The sequence below is a fragment of the Salvelinus namaycush genome, chromosome 9 (genome assembly GCF_016432855.1).
Source record: "Salvelinus namaycush isolate Seneca chromosome 9, SaNama_1.0, whole genome shotgun sequence".
NCBI lineage: Eukaryota > Metazoa > Chordata > Actinopteri > Salmoniformes > Salmonidae > Salvelinus > Salvelinus namaycush.
In genome coordinates, this window is record NC_052315.1 from 16991498 (window position 1) to 17015760 (window position 24263).

Sequence of the window (24263 nt, forward strand, 5' to 3'; positions counted from 1 at the left end):
ACAAAACCACATTAGTTGTCAAGCTTGTTTTATGCACACACTTTTTGTGTCAGCATGTTATGCACACTGTTTGTGAAGAGAGAATATAGAGAAGATGCAAGGTAGCCAAGAATAGACCGGGGGTGAGACTTGCGCGGCTTTGGTGTGCAGTGTACAGGACGACGCCATGAGCCGCCTCAGTAATTGAAGAGTGCAGTGTTGGAGGAAACAGGTGGAATTTTGACAGTCCGTGCTAGTGCTAAACGCATGTCATTTCTTCAGAGGTAGGTTCAAACCGAAATGACTCTTTCCTTTGTTGTGACATTTAGCCTACTATAAAATTAAGATTAACATTTTAAATAATATTCGCCATACAGAATGTCTCTACATGACATTTCAATCTTATGAAATGGACACAGACAGTGAGAATGTTGTTAGCATTGGAAACGACGCTTCTTTTCCACAGAGTATAGAATTGTTTTACAGTATCAGTGAAAAATAAAGACAAAGATTGTGCATTGAAGAACTTTGCATTGTAGGCTATATTTGTATATTTTACTACAGTAATGATACTAGTGCTTAAATAAACTCTAAACATGTGCTCTTGAATGTCATTCAACTATATATATATTGAATACAATATAACTATGCACATTTCTAATATGTAAAGCCTAATTCAATTTCACATTTGGGCCATTTACGTTTTTGCATATTTAATCAGTAAATAGTCTCTTATCTCTACTGTACAAAGCCATTTATGGTAATAAAAAAATGATATATGGTTCATTATACCCATATTTTGCCGAATACGTTTTTTTTCTCCATCAAATTGAACTATTGTCCTAAACTTCAAGGTGTGGACCTGTCAATCTCATTATAAACTTGTTAAATATATGTAGGCCTAAATAAGATATTTCAGAGAGCAACTGGAATAGACGTGATTTGACATTAACAGTAATACTGGGTGGTTCTACAACAATGGTGTCCTTTTGACCAGCCAATTAAAAAATATATATATACAGTACCCGTCAAAAGTTTGGACACATTCAAGGGTTTTTCTTTATTTGTACTATTTTCTACATTGAAGAATAATAGTGAAGACATCAAAACTATGAAATAATACATATGGAGTCATGTAGTAACCAAAAAAGTGTTGAGGTAGTCACCTGGAATGCATTTTAATTAACAGATGTGCCTTGTTAAAAGTTAATTTGTGGAATTTCTTTCCTTCTTAATGCGTTTGAGCCAATCAATTGTGTTGTGACAAGGTAGGGGTGGTATACAGAAAGTAGCCCTATTTGGTAAAAGACCAAGTCCATGTTATGAGAAGAATAGCTTAAATAAGCAGAGATAAATGACAGTCCATCATTACTTTAAGACATGAAGGTCAGTCAATACTGAACATTTCAAAAACGTTGAAAGTGTCTTCAAGTGCAGTTGCAAAAACCCTCATGCGCTATGATTAAACTGGCTCTCATGAGGAATGCCACAGGAAAGGAAGACCCAGAGTTACCACTGCTGCAGAGGATAAGTTCATTACGCTTTGAACACACCGACAGCGTCATTGTGCAGAATAGTATGCAGCATCATCTGGATATGTGTGCAACAAAAGTTCAACATTCACCTTCTGCTACCGTTTCTGTCAAGCCGTCAACGCATACAGTTTGACGCATACGTTCGATAAATCCAACGTATGCACCACACAGAACGCACTGCAACTGCCTCTGCAACGCAATGCTGAAGGCAAACGCAGCGTTTCATTGGAAATTAATGTAATTCTGGTGTACCAAAATGCAATGACGCTGTTGGTGTGATCGAAGCACCTCATATTACAGCCCAAATAAATGCTTCACAAAGTTCAAGTAACAGAAACATCTCAACATCAACTGTTCAGAGGAGACTGCTCAAAAACCGCCATTAAAAAAAGCCACACTACGGTTTGCAACTGCACATGGAGACAAAGATCATACTTTTTGGAGAAATGTCCTCTGGTCTGATGAAATAAAAATAGAACTGTTTGGCCATAATGACCATCGTTATGTTTGGAGGAAAAAGGGGGACGCTTGCAAGCCGAAGAAAACCACTCCAACCGTGAAGCACGGGGGTGGCAGCATCATGTTATGGGGGTGCTTTTCGGCAGGAGGGACTGGTGCACTTCACAAAATAGATGACATCATGAGGATGAAAAATTATGTGGATATTTATTATTATTTTTTATTTCACCTTTATTTAACCAGGAAGGCTAGTTGAGAACAATTTCTCATTTGCAACTACAACCTGGCCAAGATAAAGCAAAGCAGTTCGACACATACAACAGCACAGAGTTACACATGGAATAAACAAACATACAATCAAAAATACAGTCGAAAAATCTGTATACAGCATGTGCAAATGAGGTAGGATAAGAGAGGTAAGGCAATAAATTGGCCATGGAGGCAAAGTAATTACAATATAGCAATTAAAAATAAATAAATACAGTATGGGGATGCGGTAGGTTGGATGGGCTAATTACAGATGAGCTATGTACAGGTGCAGTGATCTGTGAGCTGCTCTAACAGCTGGTGCTTAAAGCTAGTGAGGGAGGTAAGAGTTTCCAGCTTCAGAGATTTTTGCAGTTCGTTCCAGTCATTGGCAGCAGAGAACTGGAAGGAGAGGTGGCCAAAGGAGGAATTGGCTTTGGGGGTGACCAGTGAGATATACCTGCTGGAGCGCGTGCTACGGGTGGGTGCTGCTATGGTGACCAGTGAGCTGAGATAAGGCGGGCTTTACCGAGCAGAGACTTGTAGATGACCTGGAGCCAGTGGGTTTGGCGACGAGTATGAAGCGATGGCCAGCCAACGAGAGCGTACAGGTCGCAGTGGTGGGTAATATATGGGGCTTTGGTGACAAAACGGATGGCACTGTGATAAACTGCATCCAATTTGTTGAGTAGAGTGTTGGAGGCTATTTTATAAATGACATCGCCGAAGTCGAGGATCGTTAGGATGGTCAGTTTTACGAGGGTATGTTTGGCAGCATGAGTGAAGGATGCTTTGTTGCGAAATAGGAAGCCGATTCTAGATTTAATTTTGGATTGGAGATGCTTAATGTGAGTCTGAAAGGAGAGTTTACAGTCTAGCCAGACACCTAGGTATTTGTAGTTGTCAACATATTCTAAGTCAGAACCATCCAGAGTAGTGATGCTGGACGGGCGGGCAGGTGCGGGCAGCAATCGGTTGAAGAACATGCACTTAGTTTTACTAGCATTTAAGAGCAGTTGGAGGCCACGGAAGGAGTGTTGTATGGCATTGAAGCTTGTCTGGAGGTTAGTTAACACAGTGTCCAAGGAAGGGCCAGAAGTATACAGAATGGTGTCGTCTGCGTAGAGGTGCATCCGAGAATCACCAGCAGCGAGAGCGACATCATTGATGTATACAGAGAAGAGAGTCGGCCCGAGAATTGAACCCTGTGGCCCCCCCATAGAGACTGCAAGAGGTCCGGACAACAGGCCCTCCGATTTGACACACTGAACTCTATCAGAGAAGTAGTTGGTGAACCAGGCGAGGCAATCATTTGAAAAACCAAGTCTGCCAATAAGAATGTGAGTTGAGTCAGCCAATAAGAATGTGGTGATTGACAGAGTCGAAAGCCTTGGATATATTGAAGCAACATCTCAAGACATCAGTCAGGAAGTTAAAGCTTGGTCGCAAATGGGTCTTCCAAATGGACAATGACCACAAGCATACTTCCAAAGTTGTGGCAAAATGGCTTAAGGACAACAAAGTAAATGTATTGGAGTGGCCATCACAAAGCACTGACCTCAATCCCATAGAAAATTTGTGGGCAGAACTGAAAAAGCGTGTGCGAGCAACGAGGCCTACAAACCTGACTCAGTTACACCAGCTTTGTCAGGAGGAATGGGCCAAAATTCACCCAACTTATTGTAGGAAACTTGTGGAAGGCTAACCGAAACATTTGACCCAAGTTAAACAATATAAAGGCAATGCTACCAAATGCTAATTGAGTGTATGTAAACTTCTGACCCACTGGGAATGTGATGAAAGAAATAAAAGCTGAAAGAAATAATTCTCTCTACTATTATTCTGACATTTCACATTCTTAAAATAAAGTGGTGATCCTAACTGACCGAAGACAGGGATTTTTACTACGATTAAATGTCAGGAATTGTGAAAAACTGAGTTTAAATATATTTGGCTAAGGTGTAGGTAAACTTCCGACTTCAACTGTATATTGTGAATTACATGTATCGTCCCGTGTCGTTCAACGAGCTTTACACTCGCTCTTTTGTTTGGGTACAGCCCAGTGTTTTTGTATACGTGTTTGTTTTGGGTGTATTAAAAACCCCTATTGCGTATTCCTGTGCCTGTCTCCAAATCCTTTATACCAGCGTGACATGAAGGCTTTACATGAAATTACCAAATTAATCATCAAATTGCCATGTTCTATGGTATACTGTTTAAAAAAACATTGTTTGGAATATATTTGTCTTACATATGTTTTGTTAACAAATAACAATTAACAAAAACATATTTTATGTCATTATCTGACATTTTTAAGTGTTTTTCTTGGTGGTGGGACAGGAAAGACACCGTTTTCGTATAAGGATCCATAATACAGTAAAGTTTATCACATCAATCACACGTCTATCAATCTCATTGCATTCAATATGCTTGATAATGAGTTTACTTTCATGATCTGCTCTTGATTAATTGAATAATATGTCTCATTAAAAGATCAACTCCAGTGATCGATACATATTTTGATAAACACACATACCATATACCCCTTTAACTATTGAGTTTCAAAACCATTTTGTTTCTGATATTTTGTTGATATTGAATAGACTATGTTAATCAAATAATTATATATTATTATCATGTGGTTGTGAGAGTGTTGGAATATTTTCATGTGGCTCTACTAAACGGCAGACTGGCTTCTGATCATGTGATGACTTGGACTGTGTTTTGCATGTGCAGAGAACTTGTGGAGGACATCACTTTAAAACTCATCCTTAGACCTGTTCCTTCACGAAGCTGAGCCAAGTCTACTTTTCCCTGCTAAAGTATAGAGAAAGCGTCCGAACGTTCGAATGCATTTATCATTGGATACCATGAGTGCGGTGGATGACAGCTGCCTCTCGCCCAGTAACTTCCACGAGATGGTTAAAGGAGGGGGGGCGGCGATGGGCGGCCGCGTCCACAGCATTGATGTCATCCTGGGCTTCAGCAAAGACCAGGACCCCCTGCTCACCCCCTCTGAGGGTCCAGGACCACACAAAGTGGGCGTGGATGGCCTGGGGGACCCTGGGAAGCAGGACCTGTCACACCCCTATGGGCACCTCTCAGAACAGGAGTCCTACCATGGTGAGTCTCCCCGTAGTGAGATAAATACTCCACTGGGCAAACTGTACATCACAGTTCTGATTCTGTGGCATTTACGCATGGCTCAGAATGTATAAGGCCATAACACACTGACAAATTTGCTGGTCTTCATAAGTTATCAAGCCCCGTCTGATAGGAACATGTTGAATGTAGAAAGCAGCTAATGCAGGATAAATGCATTTACCATCAGCCCAAGGGGAAAATGTCTGTCATATGCATTATAATAACACACAATACATTTATAAAAACATTTACACCTACAATATGAATAGGGGAAGATGGCATGAGAGATATTGCTCATATTATTCCAACCTGGACTCAGGGGTAGGCATAATATAGTAGATGTAAATCTGGTATACTCCAATTAGTATGATATGTTTTGTATTGTATGTATTAATTTGTGGATGTCCATCATCCATTTCATACATATTACGAATTACAATTCGTATATGTTACGAATTTGCAAAACGTATATGTTCCGAATTCCAATTGGCTAACGTTAGCTAGGTACCTAACATTAGCTAGGTAAGGTTAGGAGTTAGGTTAAAGGGCTAACCTCTTGGAGAGCTACCTCTATTTTAAAGGGATGAATTGTTTGTTTGTTTGTTTCTTGTGGACTAGGAGAGACTGCAATCCATCCTATGGTTAGCCACTGCCACCACCTGTTAATATTAGCATTTTCTAACAAAAACCAATGTAAATCAATGTCCCTCAATTAGCATACTCGAAATCATGCCCAAATAATCTCAAAGTATCTTCAAACCAAGTGGACCCCCAGACTAGGGGATGGAGCCACTGACATTCACGATAGCTTGGAGTGAAATTTACTATCTTCAAAAGTTGGCAGCTCTGTAACCCTAACCATAGCCCTTTAACCTAACTCCTAACCTTAGGCCACCCCGGATTTATGTTTCCCAAATCCTCTGGGATTGAATATGTTCATGTGATATTTGATTTTTACAAATTACCCCACATTCAAGAAAAATCGAGTGAATATCAATCTTTGGGTGGTTGAGGCTTGTAAAACCTTGCCCAACATCTTACATAGGCAAGATCTTTTGCATTTATGACTGCCATTTCTGTCTAGCAGCTGATGCACAATACTAAAATGACAAAACAGGATATTTGAGGCAAGGGGTATTTCAAAATAGCCTTTTCTCATTTTATGTAGTCTATATTCAATACTGTCCATAAATGCTTACAATAATGCATTATATATATACCCTGATGAAGACAGCTTGTCTGTCGAAACGTTGAATATTAGGTTACTAAATTATTGCATCTGACCTCCTAAAGTGTGCGGCTCTCCTTCAAATTTTACAAGAATGCATTGCCATCTCCAAATAGATTTTCTTAATACAAATAAAATAATACCAGTATGGGGAATAAGAGTATTGTTCTTTCACACTAGTTATTATATGTTAGCCCATTATAGGGGATCGGAATTGTTCTAATGACTTACATCAGCTATTGTGAAAGACCAAATGAATTAAAAAGAAAATCTCCTGAAGACAATATGACGTAGCCAAAGTCTGCCCTTACATCCAACCCAAATTATCTTTCAACGTATTGTCCGCCTACGAGAATCAGTTACACATTTGGGTTCGCAATCTGTTTGGGAAAAATCATGTTCATAGTCAGACAAATCAGGTCACTCTGACAAAATTCATGCTGAATGCTGCCTTTTCGATGTTACAGCCTAATGAACCTAGTGCTAAATTGCCAATGACCGACCAAACAAGTTGAATAATATAGCCTATGGATCTGGGCTCATGTAACTGGTGGATTAAATCTCTAGTATCACATGCTGTCAAAAGAAAGCATTCTGGGACAGGAGTGACAGAAATAATGTTGACAATTGTGTAAAAACCACACTACAAGTTGCCATGCTGCTCTTTTGAAAATTGAGTTCATAAACTTGGTTAAGTAGGCCTAGATTAGAACGAATGTGCCTATCCAGCTCCACTCTAACCGTGAGGGTGTTTTATTTGCAAACAAGCATCACATCCCCTTGGTCCCGGACCCTTACTAAACCAATCAGACACTTCAGTCTGCCGCGGTTCAGTGCGGTGGCAGGAAAATTATGTCTATCTTGGGAGAAGCTGCTGCGGTTATAATGCTCGTGATGTAGAATTGTAGGGGTATATGCTCCGATTTCAAAACGCTTTGGAGGTACAGTTGAAAGAACGCACTGAATTTATTAGAAAATGAAAGCAGTACTCTTTTCAATGCGTGAGAAATAAGAGGTGTGGCGTGAGAGATGGCAACACTAGGGTTACGGTTAGGGGAAGAGCCGACATGTTAAAACTTCTTACGGCTAGGGGTTCCACATCCGCTGAAAAGGCAGAGCGCGAAATTCAAAAATATTTTTTTGAAATATTTAACTTTCATACATTCACAAAGTGCAATACACCAAATTAAAGCTTAACTTCTTGTTAATATACCCATCGTGTCCTATTTCAAAAAGGCTTTACAGCGAAAGCACACCATATGATTATGTTAGGTCAGAGCCTAGTCACAAAAAAACATACAGCCATTTTCCAGCCAAATAGAGGAGTCACAAAAAGCAGAAATAGAGATAAAATGAATCACTAACCTTTGATGATCTTCATCAGATGGCACTCATAGGACTTCATGTTACACAATACATTTATGTTTTGTTCGATAAAGTTCATATTTATATCCAAAAATCTCAATTTACATTGGCGCGTTATGGTCAGTAATGTTGTGTCTCGAAAAAACATCCGGCGAATTTTCAGAGCCACATCAGAGCCACAGCCACATCAGTTTACAGAAATACTCATCATAAACTTTGATAAAAGATACAAGTTTTATGCACAGAATTAAAGATATACTTCTCCTTAATGCAACCGCTGTGTCAGATTTCAAAAAAGCTTTACGAAAAAAGCACACCATGCAATAATCTGAGTACGGCGCTCAGACACAAAAACAAGCCATACAGGTACCCACCACGTTGTGGAGTCAACAGAAGTCAGAAATAGCATTATAAATATCCACTTACCTTTGATGATCTTCATCAGAATGCACTCCCAGGAATCCCAGTTCCACAATAAATGTTTGTTATGTTCGATAAAGTCCATAATTTATGTCCAAATACCTCCTTTTTGTTAGCGCGTTTAGTTCACAATCCAAACTCACGAGGCGCGGGCAAGTCCAGGCGAAAGTTCAGACAAAGTCCAAAATGTTATATAACAGTTCGTAGAAACATGTCAAACGATGTATAGAATCAATCTTTAGGATGTTTTTAACATAAATCTTCAATAATGTTTCAAACGGAGAATTCCTTTGTCTTTAGATGCAATGCAATGGAACGCAGGTTTCTCTCACGGCCATGCGCGTGACCAGCTCATGGCATTCTGCCAGACATCTGGTTGAAACAGCTCTCATTCTCTCCCCCTTCACAGTAGAAGCCTCAAACAAGGTTCTAAAGACTGTTGACATCTAGTGGAAGCCTTAGGAAGTGCAATATGACCCCGTAGACACTGTATATTAGAAAGGCAATGAGTTGAAAAACTACAAACCTCAGATTTCCCACTTCCTGGTTGGATTTTTCTCAGGTTTTCGTCTGCCATATGAGTTCTGTTATACTCACAGACATCATTCAAACAGTTTTAGAAACTTCGGAGTGTTTTCTATCCAAATCCACTAATACTATGCATATATTATCTTCTGGGCCTGAGTAGCAGGAAGTTTACTCTGGGCACGCTTTTCATCCGAACGTGAAAATGCTGCCCCCTATCTCAAACAGGAATTATTAAGTAGTTGCAAAATAACAAAAAAAAGTTGTAAGTAGTTGCAAAAATAATAAAGTTGTCAGATGATATTCGAACATGGAACCCGTTTGGGGTTGCTAGATGTTCTACTTTAGTTTTTTCTGTCTTGTGTAACCATACCAAACATACTAATTTGAGTGCAGCTGTTTTTGTTCCCGCTCAAACAGATGGGGGAACTAACAAAAAACAACCACAACGAAACAGGTGGAGTTCTAGGAGAGGTTTGAAAGTTGATTAGCAACAAATGGGACCTGAAAGACACCCACCATGAGCGGCCACAAAATTTGCCCAAGAGGCAAACAAAATTAAAACCCACACCAAATTTAAAGATGGGCAGCGGGTGGGTATAATTTGTGGAACGTTCCAACAGGAATCTGTTCCAAAAACTTTGTAAATAGCAAGGTTGCCAACAAACAACGCATACAAAGTTGTATAGTGGCAGAATAAAATACCAGGTAGGGAGTGGGCAATTCTGTTAAGTTTTTCACTCACCACGTTTATTCAGAAAAATGTCTGTCCTCACTATGGTAGCCTATGGACAAACATTAATGGGGCGGCAGGTAGGCTAGTGGTTAGAGCATTGGGCCAGTAAGCGAAAGGTTGCTAGATTGAATCCCTGAGCTGGCATGGTAACAATCTGTCATTCTGACCCTGAACAAGGCAGTTAACCCACTGTTCCTAGACCGTCGTTGTAAATATGAATTTGTTCTTAACCGACTTGCTTAGTTAAATAAAGGTTAAACAAAAACGAAAAATTAAGAATAAGCTATGTGGTGAGTTGAGGCCTATTCGGCAGCTAGTTAGCTAGGTGAATTGATCATGTTACTTTGTATGCGTTGTTTGTTGGCATCCTTGTTATTTACGAAGTTTTTGGAACAGATTCCTGTTGGAACGTTCCATAAATTATACCCACCCATGGGAAGCAATCCAAAAAGTAGAGCAAAATTAAAACAGCGAAGATCAGATATAGGATTGTTTTTTTAGAAATCAAATTAGGGAGAGCCAACTAAAGGTTCCACATCGCTCAAGCCAACTGGAGGACTGGGCCAGCTGCTCTTAAATATCACAACACCTTCTGATTTAATGAGAACAGCGCAGGTGTATCACATACTGACTAACGAAGTGACACCAATTGGCGAGTCCAACGTGCTAACGTCCAACCAATGGAAAAACCAAAACCGAACCTTTAATTCTAACCTTTAATTTCTCATTAGTGGACCATAAAGTGCGTAGGAGGACGCCTGAACTTGCACACTTCTCTTTTAGTGATGTAATGATTTACTTAAGTCATTAAGATTTTATTATTTCCATTGCATCAATGCGTTGAGGCAACGATGACCTCAATGGCTGCATGAGTTGTAGCCCTGCAGACAGTCTGGTTCTCTCACATTATATTGTATCTCTATAGGGGTATTGTAGATGACATGTTGCTGTACCTTGTAAAAACTGTGAAATCATGCTGATATTGAGAGATAAACCACAAAACAAGATGGTGAGGGTGTTTCGTCCCAAATCCTATTCCCTTGTGGAATTCCCCTAATCTTCTGTTGGACACATGATATTGTACAGTAGTGCAGTTACATTTTATTAACATTTTATCTCTGCATGAAATGTGGGACGTCTTTTTATCTCTGCCAGTTTTGATATTCTGGTTCTATGGGATCAAAAAAACGAAAGTTTGGTGAAACATGCAGCACAAATCAGTATTTGTCATGACTCATGTCTTTTAATATGGTTGTACCAATTGACTATAAAATATTATCATTAATGTTTAATTTACATTACATTTACATTTTAGTCATTTAGCAGATGCCCTTATCTAGAGCGACTTACAGTACTGAGTGCATATACTTTCGTGCTCTTTCGTATTGGTCCCCTTGGGAATCGAATCCACAAACCTGGAGATGCAAGTGAGATGCCCTACCAACTGAGCACTTGGTATTCAGTACTAATTTACATGTCCTTAACACATTACTAACTTGTTAGTCACCCCTGTTCCGTCTGAATGGACACTTCGTACTACATTGCATCACTTTGTTCCCTCCACATTGAGGTTTACTGCTGGACTGTTAACATGTCAAGGTCTTTAGACGGGTGGTTCCAACAGGCTGACAGGCAGTGAGCTGGTCACTGAACCCAGCCTGACCTCTCCATTGTGTCACTATGGGCATTGTCATAGGCTGTTAATGAGTGAAAGATCAATGGACCCCAAAATACTTCTAGCTGCCCCTGTCTGTTAATTTAAGGTTTTGCTTGGCTTTCTGTCCAGATTCTATCAGGCACTGGTTTGATATGAAGATTAATTTAGCAGGATTTGATAATGGTCGGAATCCACTAGTGGGTTTACAGTTGGTTCCTACTGGGTCATGGGTTTGAACTGGGCTGGGGCTAGCCATATTTGGTTAGGTGAAGGTGCAAGAAAGTTTTGGCTAAGTATTGTAAAACGAAGCCCCCAAAGAATCCCTTTCCCTCCATGTGCCAAATGGGTAGTTATAAAGTTATGTGGTCAATGGGAACTGATAATGAATATCACCCACAATATTAACCCAAACTGACACACTCTTACTTTTATGTCTGGGGAAAATTACAGAATTGATGTGTTTGAAGTGTCCCAATAGATAATTAGTTTACTGATAATGTATTATACAGTACAGGACTAATGCATAGATCACTGCTATGATGGCAGATGCGTAGAGGGGGCAACTGATCTGATGGTCATCTTTGTGCCCGATTTTAATTTGATTACCCTTTGACTAAGGCTAATTCAGCACATTGACAGCATGTTACGGCTTTACCCATTTCCTTGTAAGGGTTACAGTATTCTCCTGATTATGAAACTGATACAAATGAATGTCCTACGTAGATTAGAGTTACGTATACGTGGACGCCATCAGAGGAAATAACAGGGTGCATCTGTTTCCCTCTGAAGAGGGAAATCTGCAGTGAAGGCCTTAGCAAGTCAGTGCCACGTACAGATGTAGGATCTTAATTTGATCACCCTGTTGCAGGAAATGCAATGCAGGAAATGTCAAACTTGTAGTGTGTTTGAGGTTTAAAAATAATTCTGAAGTTTGTAATTTCCACTAAGAAATGTCAGACTTGATTTTCCCTTACAAAAATACATCAACCCTTACAAAAATGTCCATTAATTATAATCCACATAACAATTCACATTTCCTATTGCGGCAGGATTACTTTCATGCTGCAGCAAACTGGCTCAAATTAAGATCCTACATCTGTATGCTGTGCAAGTATGCTTTGTTACAAGGCTGAAGGATAATCAACTTGTCTTTGCATGCATAGAGTAAGACACACTGCTTTGACACGTGCAACATGCAGTAATCTGACATAACTCGTTATAAACTACAACATATCCATATCAGATGATATCCATTTCTTTAGATTTACAGGAACCTGGGATTGCCTCTTCATCTTCTCCACTGGTTTTCTGTACTGTGCTACTGCTAACCTAGATACCAGCCTATAGGTCTACCACAGACAATTTTAATCTCCATCAATTTGCTAAGGGGTGTTTTTAAGTGTCACATTGAAGTATATTGGTCAACCTCCTTTTGTCAACTTCAGCTTCAATGACCTACAGTAGCCTATTGTTGCAGGTGTCAAATCAATGTGTGCTCTACTGGAAAGTTGTCAGAACATACACTGGTCAAGTTATTAATGGGTTGTGGAGCTCATTTGAATATCCCATGTTTTCAGCTTTTGTCCAACCCTAACCCTTCAACAGCTAGACCTTTCATTGAATGGTCATTCCCATTGGCCATTCACTCACACGTGATTACAGAAATTGTGAAAAATCTCTGTCTAGCCAAGACAGACATGTTGATTAGACATAACATATGGCTGATAATAGGGGAGCCTAAAGCCAACAGTTGGCTAACAAGCTAAGGATACTTAACTGGGTAAAGCTTAAAAAAATAACAACTTACATTTACAGAGAAAGTCAAACAAGCTTGTTTGGGTAAATCAAAAGGAGTCAAAGTAACTTTGTTAATGGATTAAGCATATGTGAATCTCTTCTTTCTCCCTATCGGCTCTACAGATTCAGGACTGTACTCAGATAAGTGTGATGGGGACATGAGTGAGCTGAGGAAGAATGTGGACAGCAACGGTGGGAAGAGTCCAGAGCCCTGTGAGGAAGAGCGGCCCAAGAAGAAGCACCGACGCAACCGCACCACCTTTACCACCTACCAGCTGCACGAGCTGGAGCGTGCCTTTGAGAAGTCCCACTACCCTGATGTGTACAGCCGTGAGGAGCTGGCCATGAAGGTTAACCTCCCTGAAGTCAGAGTTCAGGTAGGTTTGTCCACCACCATTGTTACTGTTACTGTGCTGTGCTCTGGTCAACTCCTCTGACTTTCTAGCAAATCATTGTGACAACAGCAGTCAGTAGTGAGCTCACATTCGTACAAATCTGATCAGGTACAACCTTGGTCCAATGTGAATTTTTCCCCTAGTTAAGTTGTTTAGAGCTGAATACAGTGGACAAATTGCTTATGTTTTCGAATAAAAAACATCACTGGGTCAGAAATACATTTTTTCAATCTTTAGATAATAATCATGAGTGATGACAGGACTTTAGGGCAGATTTCTAGATCGTCAGGAGCTTCGGGGTCACTCACAGGATACGTTGCACTATAAATACAAGTGACAAAGAAAGCCATGTCGTGTCCCCAATGGCTCAGGTCTCCGGTTTTCTGAGGATAGACATTAGAAGCTTGTCTTAGCATGGCAGAGGGTAAAGTCTTATAGTAGAGTCTAAGGGCAAAGTATTAAAGCAGGTTGAAATGATTTAAGATTGGCCTGTACAGGTTAAATACCTCATGCTGTAAATATAACTATAGCTGTTGTGCACACAGGCCCCATTGACATTATGGTCTTCTGCTGCTGAGTAATGATAGGACATTTTACTTAAGGCCTCTAAGATGCTCCACATCAGCAGATTACCAAGCCCATAGGTGCTCAGAGGCTCCAGTAGGTGCCAAACGTTCAAGTGTCACTGTCCAAGCCTTGCTGACAATGGATCGGGTCCCAGGTTCTCTAGGGCAAGGATCATCAAGTAGATTAAGCCGAGGGTGGAGGATAAACATGTAGGCCAGGGCAATTGAAGGTCTCTTAGGGTTGCAATATTTCAGGAACTTTCAATAAATTCCCTGGTTTTCCAGAAATCCTGGTTGGAGGATTTGGGATTTCCTGCTTACTCCCTCCTGATTCCAACCCGGGATTTCAGAAAAAAATGAGAATTTATTGAAAGTTCACAGAATTTTGCAACCCTAACTGGTCTCAGAACAATTCAATTCAATAATAGTTTATTAATTTATTTGATACCAAGCCTCCAAAATAGGTAGCTTGATAATGCTAATATTAGCACTAAACTAATCCCATTTGGCATCAGTTGAAATGCTCTGTGCTGTAAATACTCTACCCTATAAATCCAAACCCTCTACCTTCTTCTAGGTGTGGTTTCAGAACCGCAGAGCCAAATGGAGGCGCCAGGAGAAGCTTGACGCCACCACCATGAAGTTGCACGACTCACCCATGCTCTCATTTAACCGGCCGTCCATGCACAGCAATATGGGGCCCATGAGCAACTCCCTCCCATTGGACCCTTGGCTGACCTCCCCTCTGTCCAGCACCACCCCAGTTCACAGCATCCCAGGCTTCATGGGCACAGGCCAGGGACTGCAGGGAGGCTACCCCAGCCACAGCTTCCTCAACAGCCCTCCACCCATGGGCCAGGGGATGCAATCCATGGCACCTCCTCCGTACCAGTGTTCCGGTCCCTTCACCGATAAGTATCCAATGGAGGACGTGGACCAGAGGAGCTCCAGCATCACAGCGCTGAGGATGAAAGCCAAGGAACACATCCAGTCCATGGACAAAACCTGGCAGCCCATGTGATGGGATATTGACACTGTGTTTCCAGGCATGACTGGGATTTTGGGTCCATGCTAATGCCTTTGTCCATGCGACAGGATTGCAGTGATGGCACCGAGAAATGCATAGTTATGACTCCTGATATATCTAAGATTTCCAGCACCAGCAACCTTTATATTAGAATGGTTCTTGGTCTCTATTTTGAGTTCCTTTTCTACTAGTAATGTGAAGGATTGGAAATTGATGCATATTTTGTGTGCCACCATCCAGAAAGGACCCTATGACTCAGAATGTCAAGAAAGGCCTTGCAAATGTAAATTAACAAGCAAGCATTTTCCAAAAGGACTGCAAGGACTGCTCAAGTTAACAGAGTTATGGTGGAAGGCAGCGAGACACAAGTGTTACTTGATTTTTTATGTTGTTTTTTAAGATGAACTTTTATGAAGCAACTGGAACAACGATTCCACTAGACACTAATTGCCCTTTATGGCAACTTTTTGATTTTGATCCTTATCTCAAAGTTTGGATGCCGTAACCAAGGCAACAAATACTTCCTCAGTATTCCTGTAAAAATGCAAACCCTGTACACGCTAGTTAAGTTTGTAATGCAGATAACTCAGACTGTCCATGTGTTAATTTTGTTACTCATTATTTAACTTTTTGTAAGAGTAATTTTAATATTTTGTACCTTGCTGTTAGCCATGAATCTAATAATGAAGTCCCCTCCAGATCCTTTCACAAAATACATTTTGTAGAGTGCTCACTCACGGTCACATTTAACTCTGCAAATTAAGGTTTGTGTATTTTTCAAATTAATTCAATTGTCTAATTTGTCATGAATGTTATGGGCCAATTAACCAGTCATTCTCTCAGTATTTGTGAATGGACATGCCATGTCTCCCATAATAGTAGTTGAAGGTTGTGGCGGTGTGAATCACTATGCCTATGACCCTGAAAAACATAATCATTCATCTAGTTATGATGGTCAGGTTATTTCAACACCTGGAGAAAAAGAAAACAAGGGCTACCTCCCCGAAGATGGGGAACACTATATTTCTGTCTGTGGTAAATGCAGTTACAGTGGAGAGCCTCTGTCCACACTGTGGGTTGTGGGGTCATGGTTGATATGTCCTGGCTCTGGCTGGAGTACGCTTTCAGCTGAGGATGCGTAAGACAATCTGTCATGCTATTTAATTTGAAAAGACGTGAACATTAACACTCAATCAACTCAACTGAAAGTGATTTAGTCTTAATTGACTAAAATGATGATTGTCCTGAGACTAACTCCAGACTGCATACACACATAAACACTCCAGACAGCACACACACTGATATCAACAACTTCTTTCACAGAAGTGCTGGCAGGTCAAACAACGTGAGGCTCTTGTTCCTTGAGAATGGGTCTTGAGGAGTGGTACATATCAAAATCCAATCTCTGAATTGTATGGCACCCTCAGTGTGTGACATCTTGATTAACTGAGGAAGAAAATATCTGTTTTAGTTTTGGATTGGAGCTGCTAAACATGTTTGGGTCAGTCAAACAGAGTGTTCTATGGCGTAAGCCTCGTACAGAGAGAGAATGGAAGCCAGGCGACCTCCTTCTCACACAGTAGGGGTTGGAAGAGGACAGGGGAACAGAGCGAAGAGGCCACTAAAGTAACCTATTTTTGTCTCAGTGGCTGTTGGAGAAGGCAGCTTGGCTTTCCGTCACTGTGTGTACATGCAGAGCAGCAGAAGGAGAATGGTCTGATGTCACCCCACATAGTTTTGTCTTTGTTGGCACAATTGATCCAAGACCATCTTCTTTGTCTAAAGTTCGAGGGGGAAAATGGTCACAGACTGCACTAAATAGGCCTCTGGGAATTAAAAAAGAGCATGAATTGTCTATTTTATCATGAATGTTTTTTTGTAATTCTAAGTCAAAGAGATGAGCTACTACATGGGGTGTACAGGTCCATTGTGGCATTATGTTTTGATAATGACTGCATGTATATTTAATATGGCATTGGGGAGATTGGGTCCCCATTAACTGGTTTGTGTATGGTAAAACTTTTTTTACTCCAATCACCCATGTATACTGCACATTGTAAAATGACAATATGTCATATATAGGGCTAGGTAGAATTAATAATTTCTGATGGAAAATAATTTAGCATTTAGATTTTTCTGAGACTTTCTACAGATATTAACATTATTTATCCTAATGTAATTGAATATGCGCAAGGGATAACATTTAATTATTTTAATTTCAGTGATATTTTTTAGACTATTACAATATGAAGGAAATCAATTCCTTCACACAAAATGTATATTGTTGCAGCATTTGATTTAAAAGGAAACTCAAAATGTCTTTTCTGCCAGACTAACAGAGAACAGCTGTTTTGAAAAAGTTGCAGACTCACCACAGACTTGTCAATTCATCCAACTTACTGTGAATTTTCCAAAGTATTTTCAATGTATTACTGCACCTATAAAGCTGTCTTTTTGTCATAGACGGTAATAGCACCATCGGACAATACTTAAAAGAATATTATATCTTTTTTTTTACTGTTGTGTTATGGGATTCTATGATAAACTCTCACTATCATCATTGTTGTTTTGCTAATTATGCCCTAATACCGTTGAAGACGGAAGTTGACATACACTTAGGTTGGAGTCATTAAAATTAATTTTCAACCACTCCACAATTTTTTTTTTAACAAACTATAGTTTTGGCAAGTCGGTTAGGACATCTACTTTGTGCACGACACAAGTCATTTTTACAACAATTGTTTACAGACAGATTATTTCACTGTATCACAATTCCAGTGGGTCAGAAGTGTACATACACTAAGTTGACTGTGCCTTTAAACAGCTTGGAAAATTCCAGAAAATGATGTCATGTCTTTAGAAGCTTCTGATAGGCTATTTGACATAATTTGAGTCAATTGGAGGTGTACATATGGATGTATTTCAAGGTCTACCTTCAAACTCAGTGCCTCTTTGCTTGACATCATGGGAAAATCACAAGAAATCAACCAAAACCTCAGAAAAAAACTGTAGACCTCCACAAGTCTGGTTCATCCTTGGGAGCAATTTCCAAACGCCTGAAGGTACCACGTTCATCTGTACAAACAATAGTACGCAAGTATAAACATCATGGGACCACACAGCCGTCACACGGCTCAGGAAGGAGACGCGTTCTGTCTCCTAGAGATGAACGTACTTTGGTGCAAAAAGTGCAAATCAATCCCAGAACAACAGCAAAGGACCTTGTGAAGATGCTGGAGGAAACAGGTACAAAAGTATCTATATCCACAGTAAAACGAGTCCTATATCGACATAACCTGAAAGGCCGCTCAGCAAGGAAGAAGCCACTGCTCCAAAACCGCCATAAAAAAGCCAGACTACGGTTTGCAACTGCACATGGGGACAAAGATCGTACTTTTTGGAGAAATGTCCTCTGGTCTGATGAAACAAAAATAGAACTGTTTGGCCATCGCTATGTTTGGAGGAAGCACGGGGGTGGCAGCATCATGTTGTGGGGGTACTTTGCTGCAGGAGGGACTGGTGCACTCACAAAATAGATGGCATCATGAGGGAGGAAACTATGTGAATATATTGAAGCAACATCTCAAGACATCAGTCAGGAAGTTAAAGCTTGGTCACTAAATGGTCTTCCACATGGACAATGACCCCAAGCATACTTCCAAAGTTGTGGCAAAATAGCTTAAGGACAACAAAGTCAAGGTATTGGAGTGGCCATCACAAGCCCTGACCTCAATCCTATAGAAAATCTTTGGGCAGAACTGAAAAAGCGTGTGCGAGCAAGGAGGCCTACAAACCTGACTCAGTTACACCAGCTCTGTCAGGAGGAACGGGCCAAAATTCACCCAACTTATTGTAGGAAGCTTGTGGAAGGCTACCCGAAATGTTTCACCCAAGTTAAACAATTTAAAGGCAATGCTACCAAATACTAATTGAGTGTATGTAAACTGGGAATGTGATGAAAGAAATTAAAGCTGATATAAATCATTCTCTCTACTATTATTCTGACATTTCACATTCTTAAAATAAAGTGGTTATCCTAACTGACCTAAGACAGGGAATTTTTACTACGATTAAATGTCAGGAATTGTGAAAAACTGAGTTTAAATGTATTTGGCTAAGGTGTATGTAAACTTCCGACTTCAACTGTAAATAGGCTGTTCATTTTTTCCTAATTTACCTGCAGTTGTCTTGTTTTTATGTTTTATGTTGTTGTCTTTAGCTCTTAACTCTTGTCAGATATTTTTGGGGCCTAACGCCCAACAGAGAAACAGGGTTAGCTTGCACATTAAAAGATATGTTAAGAAATGTTTGTTCATCATGTGGTACTGGGACCAAGAATAAGCCAAAGTTTAGATATTGTTTAAAAAATTCACTAGAAACTTGAGAAGTTCATTTTAGATTTATATCTGAAAATATACAGGACACTTTTTAATTCTCTGTATAACAATCAATTTGTTATGTGTTCTAGTTCTCCTACTGTTTACTTTGATTTTGTCTGAAATGTTGATGTCCATGTTCTGGAAAAATGTAATATCTACTTAAAAAATAAACAAATATAGTTTGATATAATTTTTGTCTTCTGGCTCCGTTATCCTACCTACTCTATAAATCCACTGACTGTGAATATCGATCTACTGTAATCTTTTAATGTAAACGGTTGACACTACAGTACGGTTTCTGAAGTAGTATAATACAGCAATGTAGCAGCAGGCTTACTATAGTATAGAGGATAGGATAGAGATGGGATCTAACACACAGTGAATAGTAGCCTCCCTCCCACACCCTCATATCCCCTGATCCCTGGCTGGTGGCATGGTGCCAGCCCGTTAGAATGATGAGGCTCCAATCAATCAGTCTCCCGGGGGGGGCGGGGGGCGGGGGGGCTACAGGGACCGCTGCTCCCTAATTGCCCCTGGGCGCTGCCGCTGCAGCACATGTTCACAGTGGGCTGGTCCTGCCGCACTCGCCTCCCCATCGTGTGAACCACACTCCCTGTCAGATGGGAGCCCGGGAGAACCTCTCATCGAGGCCATCTGGGGCCAAAAAAGAGTGAACACAACAGTGTGGGGAATGTTGGAAAAAAACTACATTTTGCTATGAAGGTTCTTTTTGGATCTCTGTGTGTTATAAATTTCAACTACCTGGTGTTTTTTATAGAGGTAATTTAATGACTCACGTCCTTTGACTGATTCTAAGCAAAACTTTGTTGGAGAAAGTGTTAGGATTTGGCAATCAAATGAACAAGTAAGCCAAAAGATTAATCTTCAGAAGTAGTGTGGTTATAGGGGATTCTTAATAACACAGGATTTACTTTGATGGCAACAAGTAGTAGTCTCTCTCATCATTAAAGAATAGCTCACTGCACACATGCTGTTAAATTGTTCTTGGAGATCCTATCTATCCAGTGTTCTCAAACAAACAACACCGTGTGGATGAGAAAACTGCACTGTAAAACAATTTTTTCTCTTGCCGTGGGAGGACATCCTAATCATGAGGGGATAGAGTGGGGTGGGGGTGGAGGGGGCAGAGGGAACAAGAGAGAGAGAGTGTAAGCAAGAGAGAGAAAGAAAGGGAGAGACAAGAGTGTGAGTGTGGAAGCAAGGAGAAACAGAGAGAGAGCATGGAAGTGAGAGAGAGAGAGAGAGAGAGAGAGAGAGAGAGAGAGAGAGAGAGAGAGAGAGAGAGAGAGAGAGAGAAGGGTTGTAGTGAGGGTGGGATGGCTGCTCATCAGGGTTAATGATGTAGAAAATCTCCCAATTAGAGCCTTTTCCTGAGGACCAGGATGAGTTCAGAGCGGGGTTCTCTGACAGCTCAGGGATTAGTGGCCAGGCCGGGACTGAGTAGACACTGACTGCTGGACATCTTGGCACGGCACAGCTGGGGCCAGGGTGGGCATGCGTGGAGCTGGAGTGAGTGGCACAAAGAAAAGCATGGGAAAAGAGCAGCAGATCAACGTAGAAGCTTTTGTTGTGCAAAATCCAACCATCTCCTCCAATGTCGTTCACATTTTGAATCCGAGCCCAACACAGTTTAGGCCTTCCGTGTGTCTGTGATTTATAGTCAACATGCTGCGTTGTCCTCACACGAGTGTTGGGAACACTTCTAGAACTGACCCCCTGCAATTCATTTAAAAAAAAATACAGTATACGGTACCAGTCAAAAGTTTGGACACACCTACTCATTCAAGGGTTTTTCTTTATTTTTACTATTTTCTACATTGTAGAATAATAGTGAAGACATCAAAACTATGAAATAACACATATGGAATCATGTAGTAACCAAAACAGTGTTAAACAAATAAAAATATAATTTAGCCATCCTTTGCCTTAATGACAACTTTGTACACTCTTGGCATTTTCTCAACCAGCTTCACCTGGAATGCTTTTGGGGCAGTCTTGAAGGAGTTCCCACATATGCTGAGCACTTGTTGGCTGCTTTTCCTTCACTCTGCAGTCCAACTCATCCCAAACCATCTCAATTGGGTTGAGGTCGGGTGATTCTAAAGGCCAGGTCATCTGATGCAGCATCCATCACTCTCCTTCTTGGTCAAATAGCGCTTACACAGCCTGGAGGTGTGTTGGGTCATTGTCCTGTTTAAAAACAAATGATAGTCCCACTAAGCGCAAACCAAATGGGATGGCGTATCACTGCAGAATGCTGTGGTAACCATGCTGGTTAAGTGTGCCTTGAATTCTAAATAAATCACAGACTGTGTCACCAGCAAAGCACCCCCACACCATCACACCTCCTCCTCCATGCTTCACGGTGAAAACCACACATGCAGAGATCATCCGTTCACCTACTCTGCGTCTGACAAAGACACAGTGGTTGGAACCAAAAATCTCCAATTTGGACTCCAGACCAAAGGACAGATTTCCACCGGTCTAATGTCCATTGCTCATGTTTCTTGGCCCAAGCAAGTCTTCTTCTTATTGGTTTCCTTTAGTAGTGGTTTCTTTGCAGCAATTCTACCATGAAGGCCTGATTCACGCAGTCTCCTCTGAACAGTTGATGTTGAGATGTTTCTGTTACTTGAACTCTGTGAAGCATTTATTTGGGCTGCAATTTGTGAGGCTGGTTACTCTAATGAACTTATCCTCTGCAGCAGAGGTAACTCTTCTTTTCCTGTGGCGGTCCTCATGTGAGCCAGTTTCATCGTAGAGCTTGATGGCTTTTGCGACTGCACTTGAAGAAACTTTCAAAGTTCTTGAAATATTCAGTATTGACTGACCTTCATGTCTTAAAGTAATGATGGACTGTCGTTTCTCTTTGCTTATTTGAGCTGTTTCTGACATAATATGGACTTGGTCTTTTACCAAATAGGGCTATCTTCTGTATACCACCCCTACCTTGTCACAACACAACTGATTAGCTCAAACGCAGTAAGGAAAGAAATTCCACAAATTAACTTTTAACAAGGCACATCTGTTAATTGAAAAGCATTCCAGGTGACTACCTCATGAAGCTGGTTGAGAGAATGCCAAGAGAGTGCAAAGCTGTCACCAAGGCAAAGGGTGGCTACTTTGAAGAATCTCAAATATTAAATACACTGCTCAAAAAAATAAAGGGAACACTTAAACAACACAATGTAACTCCAAGTCAATCACACTTCTGTGAAATCAAACTGTCCACTTAGGAAGCAACACTGATTGACAATAAATTTCACATGCTGTTGTGCAAATGGAATAGACAAAAGGTGGAAATTATAGGCAATTAGCAAGACACCCCCAATAAAGGAGTGGTTCTGCAGGTGGTGACCACAGACCACTTCTCAGTTCCTATGCTTCCTGGCTGATGTTTTGGTCACTTTTGAATGCTGGCGGTGCTTTCACTCTAGTGGTAGCATGAGACGGAGTCTACAACCCACACAAGTGGCTCAGGTAGTGCAGCTCATCCAGGATGGCACATCAATGCGAGCTGTGGCAAGAAGGTTTGCTGTGTCTGTCAGCGTAGTGTCCAGAGCATGGAGGCGCTACCAGGAGACAGGCCAGTACATCAGGAGACGTGGAGGAGGCCGTAGGAGGGCAACAACCCAGCAGCAGGACCGCTACCTCCGCCTTTGTGCAAAGAGGAGCACTGCCAGAGCCCTGCAAAATGACCTCCAGCAGGCCACAAATGTGCATGTGTCAGCATATGGTCTCACAAGGGGTCTGAGGATCTCATCTCGGTACCTAATGGCAGTCAGGCTACCTCTGGCGAGCACATGGAGGGCTGTGCGGCCCCACAAAGAAATGCCACCCCACACCATGACTGACCCACCGCCAAACCGGTCATGCTGGAGCATGTTGCAGGCAGCAGAACGTTCTCCACGGCGTCTCCATACTCTGTCACGTCTGTCACATGTGCTCATGTGCTCAGTGTGAACCTGCTTTCATCTGTGAAGAGCACAGGGCGCCAGTGGCGAATTTGCCAATCTTGGTGTTCTCTGGCAAATGCCAAAATTCCTGCACGGTGTTGGGCTGTAAGCACAACCCCCACCTGTGGACGTCGGGCCCTCATACCACCCTCATGGAGTCTGTTTCTGACCGTTTGAGCAGACACATGCACATTTGTGGCCTGCTGGAGGTCATTTTGCAGGGCTCTGGCAGTGCTCCTCTTTGCACAAAGGCGGAGGTAGCGGTCCTGCTGCTGGGTTGTTGCCCTCCTACGGCCTCCTCCACGTCTCCTGATGTACTGGCCTATCTCCTGGTAGCGCCTCCATGCTCTGGACACTACGCTGACAGACACAGCAAACCTTCTTGCCACAGCTCGCATTGATGTGCCATCCTGGATGAGCTGCACTACCTGAGCCACTTGTGTGGGTTGTAGACTCCGTCTCATGCTACCACTAGAGTGAAAGCACTGCCAGCATTCAAAAGTGACCAAAACACCAGCCAGGAAGCATAGGAACTGAGAAGTGGTCTGTGGTCACCACCTGCAGAACCACTCCTTTATTGAGGGTGTCTTGCTAATTGCCTATAATTTCCACCTGTTGTCTATTCCATTTGCACAACAGCATGTGAAATTTATTGTCAATCAGTGTTGCTTCCTAAGTGGACAGTTTGATTTCACAGAAGTGTGATTGACTTGGAGTTACATTGTGTTGTTTACGTGTTCCCTTTATTTTTTTGAGCAGTGTATATTTTGGTTACTACATGATTCCATGTGTATTATTTCATCGTTTGGATGTCTTCACTATTATTCT

The 24263-nt window shown here is 41.2% G+C and overlaps 1 protein-coding gene across 1 annotated transcript; it reads left to right on the forward strand.

Moving 5' to 3' along the window:
* Window positions 1-5068: 5068 nt before the first annotated feature.
* Window positions 5069-15073, forward strand: LOC120053399 (retinal homeobox protein Rx1-like). Its single transcript, XM_039000523.1, has 3 exons — window positions 5069-5342; window positions 13215-13468; window positions 14630-15073. Exons 1-3 carry the CDS (start codon window positions 5069-5071, stop codon window positions 15071-15073), a joined length of 972 nt encoding a protein of 323 aa, XP_038856451.1.
* The last annotated feature ends 9190 nt before the right edge of the window (window positions 15074-24263 follow it).

Coding starts and splice junctions, on each gene's coding strand:
- LOC120053399 (XM_039000523.1), top strand. CDS start 5,069: ATGCATTTATCATTGGATACCATGAGTGCGGTGGATGACAGCTGCCTC. Junction 5,343..13,214: donor AGAACAGGAGTCCTACCATG/GTGAGTCTCCCC, acceptor TCGGCTCTACAG/ATTCAGGACTGTACTCAGAT. Junction 13,469..14,629: donor TCCCTGAAGTCAGAGTTCAG/GTAGGTTTGTCC, acceptor ACCTTCTTCTAG/GTGTGGTTTCAGAACCGCAG.